At 42.7% G+C, this 14,847-nt stretch overlaps 1 protein-coding gene across 1 annotated transcript in view; it reads left to right on the top strand.

Annotated features, from left to right (window-relative positions):
* Nucleotides 1–14,847, top strand: part of LOC311034334 (pyruvate carboxylase, mitochondrial-like) — a 454,227-nt gene that overhangs the window by 77,777 nt on the left and 361,603 nt on the right. Inside the window, exon 10 of the mRNA XM_084042211.1 lies at nucleotides 10,568–10,686. Coding sequence (XP_083898337.1) covers nucleotides 10,568–10,686 — 119 coding nt within the window. The remainder of the gene's footprint in view (nucleotides 1–10,567; nucleotides 10,687–14,847) is intronic.

Below are 14,847 nucleotides of genomic sequence, written 5' to 3'. Positions count from 1 at the left end.
GAATCGTCTAAATGTGTGCAAATCTTTGAATATACATGTTTTTTAAAGCGAACATTTGTAAAATATGTTGTTCCAGGGATCCCCCCAGAAGCAAGGAGTTACAAATGTTCGCTTTAAAAAATACATATGCAAAAATGTGCACACATTTTCACGCTTTTTCAAATAAATAGCAGATCTACAAGCTCTTAGCGCGGCACTCGGTGCCGCGCTACGAGCTTGTAGATCTGCTATTTTTGAATAGCCAAAAGAGATCTAAAATGATACAGTTGCGTTGCCGGATTGAATGGATTAATTGGATGTGGTGTTGTGTGTGTGTGTGTGTGTGTGCGTGTGCGAGCAATGAATTGTGAGGTGAGTCTGTGTGAGAAAGAGAATTGGATCAGATTACTGCAAATCTTGGCACCAGATTAACTCCAATCCCACTGGGACTAGGAGGAGAGAAATGGAGAGAGAGAGAGAAGGAAAGAATGGATTGATCAGTGAGAACAGTGGCGAGATGAGGATGGATGGAATGGGAGTCGAGGATTGAAAAGAAAGCAGAGAATCAGGGTCTTTCTTTCTCTGGTATACTGCATAAACGGCTAATAATATCGTAACATGCAATTCTTGACCCCTCCATGATGATACGCATAACCCTGGACCCTCAGCATGTAATATTGAATGAGTCTTAAAGCTCTACTGATGTTCAAAAGGTGTCGAGGTCATACTAGTCGGTTCGAACCTCGCATTGTGTCTGTGAGGTTTTTTAATGAGCCTCACAGACACCACAAGTAACCTAGCAGTGCTAACAATGGTATTTTCATTCACTTTTTGCTTTCCGTGATCATGAAATATGAATAATAACGGAATAATCACGCTATTACGCTCAAGGTTGAGCTCATGTTCCACTCCAAAAAATATGGATCATGAAGTTTTTATGGTTTGTAAAAAAACTATCTGTTCTACAAACGGCACCTTTCGGAGAAACAGTTATTCACTCGCAAAGAGCAAAATGACAATTCAGCCACTGATGAGTGACGAGGCTGGAAGCACGAATCTCCCTTTTTAATCAATGACTTGTCCTCATAAGTGTCATGAAGGCAGACAAAGTGTGTTCTGCCCAACTATGTCATTGATTATGTGTTTGAAACAATTAGATTCTTCCACAGAAGCCATCATTGAAACTGCGTCCAGCACTTCTGGATGTCTGCCTCAATCGACCGCATGCACTGCTACGCACACTTTCTCTCTCTCTCTCTCACACACACACGCACACGCACACGCACACGCACACGCACACGCACACGCACACGCACACACACACCCACACTGAGTTGACTTGACATCGGCATTTAACGGATCAATGTCATCGACCATGTGATTGATTTGGTACCTCTGCTGTGTCTTTTACACACACACACACACACACACACACACACACACACACACACACACACACACACACACACACACACACACACACACACACGCGCACGCCACACACACACACACTCGGACACCCTCTGCAGTGCCACATGTATAACCACATTACCCATATTGCCCCAGAGTATTTCGGGACCCAGCATGCACTGCTCCGTGACTGGTTGGAGGTCAACTGTGACGGCAGAGGGGGTCAGGGATTGATTGGTGGAGGGACAAAGCAGCCTAGACGGAACGATAAGATGGATACAGTTAGGCAGGGAGTTGAAAGAGTGAGAGAGAGCGGGGGGGGGGGAGAGATGGAGCGAGAAATATGGGGAAACTGACAAGCAGGAGAGATATCAGATGAGAGAGAAAGAGAGACGTTTTGAGAGAGAAAAGTGAAAGGATAGAAGTGTTCATTTTGACAGCAAATTCTTTTGAATTAAATTTTAGTCCTATTTTAGTCATCTGAAATGGTTTAGTCTTAGTCTAGTCTTAGTCGACTAAATATCAAAATCTTAATCTTTTAGTCTTAGTCAACACTGAAGGATAGAGAAAGAAACTAAAAATGTTGGAGACGGCAATGAGAAAGGAATCAAGGTGCCTCAGCGTGCCTTTTGGACCAACCAAGTGAAGAAAACAGAGGAATAGGCAGAGTGATGGTGAGACACAGCACTTGTTCCATTTATTGGCTTTTAAGATGCATCATAAATAGCCCACATGATCCATATAGTGTCCATTTAATGTTCTGATACCATATATTCCTTCCCTGATAGGGATTCCAATACCTGAACACGCGTATCCATCGAGCCAGAGTACAGATCTGATACTGGTGCATACAAAATGCAATCATTTGTAGAAATAATACACACATTCACACTCATTTATGCCAGTGGCCCTCAAACATTTCAGGCTACGGCCCCCAAAATAATCATATTTGAACTGGGGACCCAGTTCCAATATGATTATTTGAACTATTTAAAAGCACATTAAAAATCCTTAAATAGTCACTTTAGAAATGTGCAGATACCCTGTATACACTACTGTTTGTTTACTGCTGAGTGAGAAAACAGTGTTGCACATTAAGGAAATAATCTGGGGACCCCCCCCCTGATTTAAGCTTCAGACATGCTAAATGAGCTATCATTGAGACGCCGTTTCCGATACTGGTATGGGAACAACTCTAGTTAACCACTTAAACCCCAACCTCCCTAATCTGGGCACCATCATCGGCGAACATCCAGTGAAAATAGGCAATCTACAAGTTCACAACATGTCACATTGGGATAAGCTGTGAGATTGTAGATCCGCTATTTTCGGCGTAGACATTTGGTGGTGTAGAGGGAGAAAATGAGGGGGCCGACGATGGACCCCTTGGCCTTGGGGGACCCCAGTCACGGTGGCAGAGCGATGTGGACTCGGCTCGCTGTGGATGGTGGGATGAATCAGTATCAAAAGAGGAGGCTTGATAAGATAATGAATCATTGCGCCCACAAATACATGCGACTCAAAGAACAGTAATGCCTTAGCTATACTTATTTGTGCAGCCATTGTCACGCACCAAAATGTGCCGATCTACAAGTTCACAGCGCGTTGTGCTGCCATGTGTGTTTATAGATTGGCACAACCAGGTATAAATGTGTTTGTGTGTGTGCGCGGAGTTGTCCTTCATGGCAATTGTTTTTGCATGTGTGTGTGTGTGTGGCTGTGTGCGCGTGTGTGCATCATCCTGACGACCTTTTCCAATGCCAGTATGCATACCTCATTGATTGCTCTGTCAGTGGGTGTATTACAGTGGCTCCTCAATCTGTTACACTGTCTGCAATTTCAATGTCTAGCTGTGTGTAGCGTGTTAGCAGGGTGATTGAGCGGTATGGACTTGTGTGCACACCTATGCACAGTACATGTGTGTGTGTTGAGTGGCAGAAACATTCCTTTGTGTGTATGTGTATTAAGAGAGGTGTGTGTTTGTACTATACAGACCTTGTGTTTGGTAATAGCGTTGTAGTTTATCAGTGAGGCCTTGAATGCCAGCTAAATGTATTCGTCATCGCCACAGAAAGTTCTGGAGCTAGTGCACCACACACACACACACACACACACACACACACACACACACACACACACACACACACACACACACACACACACACACACACACACACACAGAATCTCAGCTTGAGCCCTTTTCTTTTAACCTTCCCTGCATGGAGCCAGATTTTTCACCTGTCATCTTTGTGTGTGGGTGTGTATACACTTTGTGTGTGTGCGTGTGTGTGTGTGTGTGTGTATGTGTGTGTGTTGCTTACCCACTGCTATTGGTAAGGTCATGGCTTTCATATTAGTCATCTCAACAGCTGGGTAATAGGAGCTCTGCACAGGTTGTAAAGGACACACACACACACACACACACACACACACACACACACACACACACACACACACACACACACACACACACACACACACACACACACACACACAGGGCTATTTAGAATTTTGAACGTCCACTCATCTTTAATCATTATATGGAGGGCTTATACCGTACACAAAAGCATCAGAAATAGCAGATCTACAAGCTCAAAACGCGTCGCTTTGCATTGAGCTTGTGGATCTGCTACTTGTGATGCTTTTGTGTGACGGTGTAGTACTGTAGCATTAATTTACAAAAAAACACAATATGGGTCGGCCTCAGGTCTTAACGGGTTAAGTGGTTAAAGGAGTAGTTCACCCCAAAAATGACTTATCTTCTATCAATTGAGTTGAGTTTCCGGCTGGAGTCTCAGAGTCTCCTTTGGCTCCGTCGGTCATCAAATTGTTGGCTCAGGAATGCGTCAAAAACTAAAAATATCCATGAACTCAAGGCTTCATGGGTTGTGTAATGCATTGGTTCTCAAAGTGGGGTCCAGGGACCCCCAGGGGTACTTGAGGGGGTTCCAGGGGGTCCCCAGCTAAATGATGGATAGGAACCAAATGGACCCTTATGGGTCTGTAACTCTGAGAGTGTACAAATGGAACCAAATGGACCCTAACGGGTCCATTTGGTTCCATTTGTACACTCTCAGAGTTACATTAACATTGATTTTACAATATAAATTGGGGTCCCAGACAGAGCCGTCTGGGAGAAATGCGGGGCCCGGTGCGGAGTTGGCGAGCATGCACGCGCGCGCAGCGCGCGTGCGTGCGTGGAGTACCCGCGCGCGCGCGAAGCGCGCGCGCGCGATTTTTTTGCGGTTTCTGTTGGATATATCCGAGTTTTGGGTGGTTATTTGCGGTTATTTTTGCCCTCAAAACATTAAGTTGGGTGTCATGTTGGGTGTCATGTTAAAAAAAAAATGTTCCCGTTTTTTTGCGAGGCCCCCCGTAGCGCGGGGCCCGGTGCGGCCGCACCGTTCGCACCACCCTTCCTGCGGCTCTGGTCCCAGAGATATAAATGCCATTAAATGGGGGTCCGTAGCCTAATGCATGTCAAACTGGGGGTCCTTGAAATTAAAATGGTTGAGAATCACTGCTAGAGCCGTAAAAAATCTTCTCTTATGGGGGGTCCCTGGCTTATCTTTTCTAATGGGGGTCCGTGGGGCTAATAAGTGTCAATTTGGGGGTCCCTGGAATGAAAAAGTTTGAGAGCCACTGGTGTAATTGATAGAAAATAAGTAATTCTTTGGGTGAACTATCTCTTTAACCTTTTAAATTTTCAGTTTCAGTTTATTATCCATGTGTGCATTTGTGGTTGTGTTTCTTTTCCCTGTGTGTGTGTGTCTGTCTGTATGTACGTACAGTATACTGTATATGTATGCATTCATGTATGCCTGCATGTGTGATGGTAATGGGTCTCCACGGTGCAGTGTCTAGAAGCACAGATGCTCTAAAATGGGTCTAATTTCTCCCTGCAGAACCAAACTGTCACCACTTTGTCTAAGTGTGTGTTGTTCACATACTGTATAATCATTACATAATAGTTACAGTGGAAATTAACACACGCACGATGAGCAATCTTCTTGAGTGTGCATGAACGGTATATCCCTGTTATTGTGTATGTGTTTGTGATGAAAGAGAGAGAGAGAGAGGCAAATCTAATTGTACTATTTCTAGGCAAAATGACCAGATGATGAGCCGAGAGCAGGTGCTAAATTACTGAACTGAAACCATAGCTTGCAGATACATGCACGCATGCACGAACACACACACTATCGACTACGCACACACACATAGTTGGGTTCTAACCCATCACATAATGTTCATTGCCTTAATGATTCCTTTGGGTGCCATGCTGCTACCATACAGCCCACAGGTAGCGTTCAACCCTCAGTGTGTACAGTACATATCACTTTGTTGCAAAAGTCTAGATGTATCATCCAGTGTGTGTGCGTTTGCACATGTACAGTATGTGCCCCTGTGTCCAATGCATGTGTGTAGTTTACCAACATAATTATGGCCATGTTTTTCATCCCCTTTTTAAAGCTATTGTTTTCATTACAACCTTATGTTTCAATACCAAGGCCAGCCAGATTAATAATAATTAGTGCTCATCAGCTTAAGGCTCTCCAATTCTGTCTCTGTCTGTGTGTGTGTGTGTGTGTGTGTGTGTGTGTGTGTGTGTGTGTGTGTGTGTGTGTGTGTGTGTGTGTGTGTGTGTGTGTGTGTCTCCCTCTCTCTCTCTCATTCTCCAAGCTCTCTCACTCTCTGCCTCTGCTTGTTTAATGTGTTTGACATTGAGGACTTTTTCGCCCCAAACTCTGGCAGTCAAAGCAGGCCTGTAGGGTGTCAGCCAGGCTGCTCCCACAGTTAAAACCTGCATTTCTCTCCCGTTCTTCATCCCCTCCTGGAGACCAGAGTCTTCGTCACAAAAGTGGAAAACAACTGATTAAATTGCTCTTTGAGCATCTTGCCTGCGGACAGTAAACTCAGAGTGAACTTGCATTCCCCCCTGCTAAAGGCTTCAGTCAAGAAAGTATAACTTTAAATCTCAAAACGGCACAATAGATTTGTGTGTGCCATACTGAGGCTCTTGTCGTCCTGTGTCAGGTTGTACTGCTTGTACACCATGGAAAATTAATGTAATGCCTAAATTGCGTTTGCCATGTTCTGCGAGTGTTGTTTGACCCGGCCAGTCATTACAGGTGGCTTGGGGGGCCAGAGGGTTTTGTGCATAGATCGGGAGTAAAGCTGTCTGGAGAGGAGACCAGTTGCAAGACAAAAGTCTGTAATTGTTTACCCCCCCCCCCTCCCCCACTTTAACACTTTACCACCACACATAAATCTGACTTTTTTTCTTTTTATTGAACAGTAAAAAGATTTTAAGAAAAAAGTGAAGTAAAAAGTAAGTAGCCTGGCCTGGCCGAGTCACATGGCTCAGTTCGCGAGCCATGTGACCCCATAGGTCAGTAGCCTATGTCTTGTTTCTGTAGCATGAGGTGATTAGATGTACAAGTACACCCCCTGGATATGACGCTAGTACAGTACTGTATGTCACAGGGACTTATCCCCAATCCAACCCTTGATGCCGAGTGCCTAGCAGGAGGCATTGTGTACAATTTTTTGAGTGGTGCCAACCACTCCTATATCTGACTTTGTCCGTGTGGCCGTCCGTATGTATGTATGTATGTCCAATAAACAAACATTGATGACAACATCAATACGGGGCTCATCAAAGGCACCACTCTCTTCACACAGGGTGGGATTTTTTATTGTCTTTGGTGCAAATCGATACGTTTTTCATATCAGTCACATACCAATCACATTACAGCTAGTGTCATCACCACTAACTGTAATGTGATTGGCTGACTTTGCAAATTCAGGACTGTGATTGGCTAGCGAAACACATGACACATGTGCAGCCCTGTGAATAGCAGTATGGACTTTAAAAAAAGCCATTTATCCTTTTTTTAAAGTGAGTCATGTTGTGATGACCACACACCGCCCACTTCACACTGGGTGTGATTTTTGGGGCGGTGTAGCCGCCCCCTATAAGTGAGTTTTGGACACCGACCAAAAAATTTGTGTACCCCCTAACCCTTCCATTGTTAATGCAAATCGATACTTTTTTCATATCAGCCAATCACATTACAGCTAGTGTCATCACCACTAACTGTAATGTGATTGGCTGACTTTGCAAATTCAGGACTGTGATTGGCTAGCGAAACACATGACACATGTGCAGCCCTATGAATAGCAGTATGGACTTTAAAAAAAGTCATTTATCCTTTTTTTAAAGTGAGTCATGTTGTGATGACCACACACCGCCCACTTCACACTGGGTGTGATTTTTTTAATTATATCTAGTTTTACAGTACTGTATATAAAGGTTGACTTTCTGACACAATAGTACATTTGCAAGAGTTCCAGTGATGGTTTTAAACCACGTTATATAGTCAAGTGCAACAGAGTCATAAAAATGTTCCAAGCATTTAAAATAAAATCTGTTAAGACAACTATATCACACAAATTATGTTTTGCCAAAAGACTCTCTGAAGATGGTGGTTATTAGTGCTGGAGGCCAATTTAGCAAAAACAGGCCCTTTTGCACTCTCTGAGTTAGATTAACACCGGATTTCACTGTGTATCTGGGGCTTTCAATATGCATAGCTGGGCTTGAGATGCTCATCTCTTTTAAAATTAACATGGTTTACTGAGGTCTCTGCAGAGAGCATTCCTTCTGCGGTAAACAAACAGAGAGAAGCTTTCTTCTCACTATGGCTGCCAGCAAAGCATACTAATGGAAAGCATACATTTGTATACGTAGTATGAAGGTTTGTCCCCCTGTGATATTTGCTGAGTGTTGAACCGTGAATGCAGATACATACTGTAATTAACCCATTAAGACCTGAGGCCGATTCTAAATGTTATTCTTATGTTGCTATATCAGTGGTTCTCAAAGATGTTCATGTCAAGGATCCCCAAAATTGATATGTATTTGGTCGCCGACCCCAATCTCAAAATATTGTGTTCCCTTTACTCCCTTGTACTCTGCATATTCAAAGATTAGCAAAAATGTTAATGATTAAAAAAAAAAAAAAAAGCTAATCTACAAGCTCATTGTGTGACACAAAGCGATGCGCTATGAGCTTGTATATCTGCTATTTTTGAATAGCCAAAATATAAAATGACACGGATGCTTTCCCGGTTTTAATGGGTTAAATAGAATTCCACGTGATAAATGAAGTATCTTGAGCTGCTGAAAAAATAATCAGAATTACTTGATATTGTAAGTGGGGTAAGTTGCTAGTTAAGTTTCCACAAAGAAGTAACAGATAACATGGAGACCAAATGTAACAGTACTGGTATTTATCACTTTGACTGGATGTGGAGGATAGGCCCGAATGTAGAGCAAAAATACCCATGCTAGTGTTGGCCGGGTCTCAGTGTCCTGACTTTCTGCTAGCGTTCTGTATGAATAAAAGCAGGAAATGACCAGTGTTGCCAGATTTTGCGACATAAATAAGCAACCAGGTCTACGAAAACATGCCCAAAAGAAGTGACTAGGCCACATGAGCACTTTAAACCCATAAACATCGGCTATTTGAAAATAGCCGATCCACAGCCCAAAGTCGCTTATAACAAGCGGACATGGCAACACTGGCAGGAACTGACTATGGAATAACGCGGCGGGCTGTGTTGGGGATTGGGGGGATGGAGGCAGGTAATCTTGGAAGGTGTCTCTTGTTTATGAAATGTAAATGTCTTCCAAGCCCTGACGACACACATTAGTGAGTGTGGATGCTAATGATGAATTGTGGCGCATTGCAACACATTTATGTTGATGGGTTTTCTGTGGATCCTGCTCTACTCTTTTTTTTTTTCTCCTTCTCTTCTTCTCATAACACCTTCTACACCTACACCTCATCCATCACTGCTTGGGACGGATTCAACGTTGCATCTGATCAGACAGTCTCTGTCTGAGAGGGAGCAGGAAACGGCTCTCGCTTTATGCTGTTGTCTATCTATACCGTCTTTTTATTAACACATGGTGTGCCAGTTTTTTTTTAAAACAGAGTACACTGAGTGCCAGGATTTTTAACCATTTTTTAGGAGCCGAGATACAGGCTTTTGAAGTCATAAGTTAACCAGGAAGTGGATTGGAGTCTAAATCTTCGGAAAATGATACCTCCTGGTGCTGTGAAGGAAAAAAAAAAAAATTTTGAAAAAAAAAAAGATAACAAAAAAAATCTTCTTCAAAAACCTTATACAGTATATACGGTTTTGGCACTCCATGGTTGTATTCCCACCGAATGTGTTAATATTCATTAATCTTTTTCTATATTAATGCAGCTGGGCCACAGGAGTTTTTTTTTTTTTTTTTAACTTTCCATGAGGAGTTTTCATAATACTCCCTATTAGGATTTATTTGTGTATGAGCTTTACGTTATTATCCCCGCCAAGGCCCGGAAGGCCAAAGGCGTGGATTATGTTTTATATCCGTCTCTCTGTCCGTCCGTTTGTATGTAAACAGCTATACTCTGACACTGCTGGACCAATCAGCATTAAACGTTGCACACAGACTCTTGGGAGGCCAAGGAGGAACTTCTGCCCCACATTTTTCTAGTTGGCCTCATGAGGCCAATGTTTGCAAAAACAAATGTTTTGCTACCACTCCTACAGATTTTGTCCAAACCTCAGCTATATCGTCACATATTATCTCTGTAGTCATGTGATCTAGACTTATCTGTCTGAAGGTTGCTGAGTGGCTGTTTTGCACAGAAATGTTTTCAACCCATTAAAACCGGGAAAGCCTCTGTTTCATTTTAGATTTTAGCGATGGCTATTAAAAAAATAACAGATGTACAAGCTCACAGCGCGTCACTTCGTGCCGCGCTGCGAGCTTGTACATCTGTTCTTTTTGTGTGAGAACTACTGATTTGGAAGGCATTTGTAGAATCGGCCTCAGGTCTTAATTGGTTATTTGGTTAATTGGCCTGATGGCGGTGCTATAACCGTCCCTTGGGTGGTGGTGTTAAGCAGTGTTAATTTTGAAAGCAACTTCTGATTTAGTCTTAGTCTTTTGAATAACACACCATCTAGTTTTAGTCCTATTTTAGTCTTCTGAAATCGTTTAGTCTTAGTCTAGTCTTAGTCGACTAAATATCAAAATCTTAGTTTCTTACTTTTAGTCAACAAAATTAACACTGGTGTTAAGCTGTGTGTTGACCATGTTGGTGTCACCCCACAGGTGGGCTATGAGAACGCCGGCACCGTGGAGTTCCTGGTGGACAAGCACGGGAAACACTACTTCATCGAGGTCAACTCCCGACTCCAGGTGGAACACACGGTCACTGAAGAAGTCACAGAGTAAGTGACACGCATTCATAGTTGTGTGTGTGTGTGTGTGTGTGTGTGTGTGTGTGTGTGTGTGTGTGTGTGTGTGTGTGTGTGTGTGTGTGTGTGTGTGTGTGTGTGTGTGTGTGTGTGTGTGTGTGTGTGTGTGTGTGTGTGTGTGTAAGGTGAGAGGTCCTGGCTATCATCTGTCCATAGACAGGTGTCTTGTTTCAAGGACGGATGGTTCCCACCTTGGAAATGTGCTGAAGGATGAAGAGAATGGGTTGGATAGCATGGAGGAGGAGGGAGGCCAGCGAGTAGTGAGGAGTGATAGAATGCTCACAACTAGAGAGAGAGGGGGAGGAGAGAGAGTGAGAGAAAGAAGTGGAGGGAGATGGAGACATTAGGAGAGAGAGAGATGATGGAACAGAGAGAGAGAGAGATGATGGAACAGAGAGAGAGAACCAGAGGTAGGAGACATACAGGAGAGGGATAAATGGTGGAACAGAGAGTGAACCAGAGGGAGAGAGAACAAGGGATATTGTGGAAAAGAGAGGGATGATGGAACAGAGAGAGAGATAGCGGTACAGATAGGGAGATTGCAGAAGAGAGAGAGAGAGATAGATGTTGGAACACAGAAGAGAGAACCAGAGGGATAGTGGAATAGAGAGAGAGAGAGAGAGAGAGAGAGAGAGAGAGAGAGAGAGAGATGTTGGAACACAGAAGAGAGAACCAGAGGGATAGTGGAATAGAGAGAGAGATATGATGGAACACAGAAGAGAGAACCATAGGGATAGAGAGAGACACACACACAGAGAGAAATGAATGAGAGGTGATGAAAGATATAAATGGCGTTCTGCTCTGCCGATGACCCATGAGATTTGTTACTCCATGAACCATATAGACCATTTCACAGTACTGATACAAGAGTTCATGTTGTGTGACCTGATACACCACATCTGATGATCTGGTGGCTTGAGAAAGGTCCTTGTGACCGAACCGTCGACCTCTTTTAATAAATCAACACAGAGGTGATATGTGTGTGTGTGTGTGTGTGTGTGTGTGTGTGTGTGTGTGTGTGTGTGTGTGCAGGAATTGACTTTTTTCTTTGGAATTGGATCTTTGGGGGATTTGATTCCCTGGCCTGCACCACAAAAGACACAGAGCTAGTGGTGTGCGTGTTGTCTTCTACTTATCGTGATTTGATATGGGCCCTTAGTGTATATACTACACACACACACACACACACACACACACACACTCACACACACAAACACACATTTATTTCTACTTTTAGTAGGAACTTAACACAACTGGCACAAGTAACAGTGAAGGGAATGAACGGAATTGGTGATAAATAGCACTATTAATAAGTGATAAATTGACACTATTAAAAAGTTTTATTACAGGTGGGAGGTATATAATGTCGCACGCACGCACACACTTTTCATATTTGTACACTTCTCTCCCTGCCTGACTGTTACAGCTCTCTTCAGCTACCATTCTCTGCCTACTTACTATTTGAAGGAACACAACAGGTCTCTTTGGAACGGAAAACCTTTGCACTAGCTGAAGTCACACTCACCCACTGACCAGTGTAGACGCTGCAATAATCGATTATTTTTGTGCGTGATTAGTCTATCAGATACTTTGTTGATTAATCAAATAATTGAGAAGATTATTTATTTTATTTTAATTTATTATGTCAATGACTCGAGGTGGAAAAATGTACTAAATTGATTATTATTATTGTATACTTCTTCGTACAATGGCAAAAGATTGCTGATCTACAAGCTGATTACAGCGTGTCACGATGCATTGTGAGCTTGTAGATCTGGTATTTTTCACTTTGGGAAAAATATTGACGATTTTTGAACATTTCATTTTGAATATAAATTATTTTATTTAACACATTGGGTGCCAGCATTTTTTCATAACAACTTACGTTGGGTGCCAGTATTCTCCCCATTGACTGCGCTTTGCTGTTTAAAGCTCTAGACTCCACGACGAGCAAATCCACGTAAAAAAAAGCACCCATTCATGTAGCGCGAGGACCCTGGCTACATCCTGCAACAACAACATTTCACTCGCGAGTTACAACGGGGACGGATCGCGCATCGCGCAGAATCAGAGATATAGGCGTTTTAAAGAAGGAAATAGACAGGAAGCGGATGGGAGCCATGTTTTTGTTTCCGGTGATCCATTTGGGCTATCCTTCTCAGGATCACAATGGGTACTCCCAGAGCTGCTCCAGCCCCTCCCGTGTGGAGAAAAACAAAAAAAACTAAAAGACAGCAAAACCGAATACCCTTCGGTTTTGGCACTCCGCGTAATTAGTTGCAAAACCGAATACCATGTGTTAACACATTGCCTGCCTAAGACGTATATATACGTCATTTAGAAATCAGCTGTTGCCTGCCAATGACGTATATATACGTCTTTGGAAAAAAGGAAAAAAAAAAATTTTTTTTTCAAAAAAATTTTTTTTTTTTTTTTTTTGCATTTTTTTATAATTTCAACCCTTGTCGAATTATGAACAGATTAGGAGCTAAAAATGTTCGAAGATTTGCTGCTCCATTCACTTCAATGTTAAAATTCAAACGGACAAACAATTCACTTTGTTTTTTGGTTTAAAACTACTGCTTTTGAGCTATATTGAAACATCAACCAAACATGTCAACGAGGTCAAAATGACCTCGTTGACATTTGTGAAACCACACCTGAATCTCATCTGTGATTAGAAACCATCTGGGGATCAATCATACTGGAGGAAAAAAATCTGTGGCTACGCGAACAGGTACCAAAAACATGGCAAAACCCTGGCAGGCAACAGCTAAAAATCTGAAAAAACTCTGGCAGGCAATGTGTTAAATGGATTATTTTTTACAATCTATTAAATTTGTTTGATCAGTTTGATTAACTGAACACTGGCTTAGTGTACAGAAGTGTGTGCTGTGCTTTGTGGGTAGTGCAGAGCTACAGTTCATAACGTTCCACTAAACTAAAATCTGTTGGGATGACTTCGTGGCAAGGTACAGTTTAGTACATCCTGAACACACAGAGGTGAACAAACGTGCAATTGCTGTCGATGGTTGAAGTGCGTATTTGCCAAGAGGCCAGCGGGGGTTTACTTTATGTCAGGGACATTTTGAAGCCCTGTAGTTGATGTGTGTAGGCTGTTAGTATCGCTAACAAATGGAACAGAATTAAGCGGATAATGAGCAGTGATGAGTAAATAGTCATCACACATTCAGCATTCCTCGTTTTTGTAGAACAGCACCCTGTTGACACAGTCGACCGTAGAATACTGTAGATAATGGCCATGTTTTGTGTGGTTTAATGGCGCGTGAGCTGGTACTCCATAACTACTGTAAGTGCTATAGTAATACCACCATCGGCAATGAGTGTATAGGATGCGACTGTGGCTCATGCAGAGCATTAACAATTGTTTCACTTTCTCTCTCTACTTCTTATGCCTAGTTTATGTTCCGTCGTACGACCTTGTCTTGTGCGGAAAATAGCAGATCTTCTAAGATCACAATGCGTTTAGAATACGACGCATTGTGAGCTTGTAATTATGCTATTTTTGGTGTGAATCTATCATTTAGTTTGATGCCATTTTATTGTCTTGCCTTGACATTATCTGATGCGTGTCTCCCAATTTCCCACGCTATTCTTTGTCTGTTTTTATGATCTCCGTTTTATCAAAATGAATAAACCCACATGAGCTTACGGTTCTTCACATTATGAAGTTTCATGATCCTCAACGCCTCTGCAGACACGAACATTCCAGCAATGAAGGATCAAGTTGATTTATATTAGCTATTATTTACCTTCCTGCCATTTTGTCACATTAGATGTTAAAGTCATGCCCGACATAGAAAAAAGGCAATATATTGAACTAATATTCTTACTCATTCACCAAGGCTTTTATGCTGGATTACTGGTAAGCATCAGAGATGAGATCGTAACTTCGTACTTAAACATCAATAAAGAGTCTCACCAGCCCTCTCAGACTCTCTTGCTCTCGCCCTCTCTCTCGCTCTCTCTCTCGCCCTCTCTCTCGCACGCACGCACGCACGCACGCACGCACGCACGCACGCACGCACGCACGCACGCACGCACGCACACACACACACACACACACACACACACACACACACACACACACACCTCTTACACACCATTTCCTTA

The sequence above is a fragment of the Gymnoscopelus microlampas genome (assembly GCF_963454915.1).
Source record: "Gymnoscopelus microlampas genome assembly, chromosome: 19".
NCBI lineage: Eukaryota > Metazoa > Chordata > Actinopteri > Myctophiformes > Myctophidae > Gymnoscopelus > Gymnoscopelus microlampas.
The sequence above is the reverse complement of the archived record's forward strand: the minus strand, read 5'-3'. Positions and strand labels throughout refer to the sequence as shown.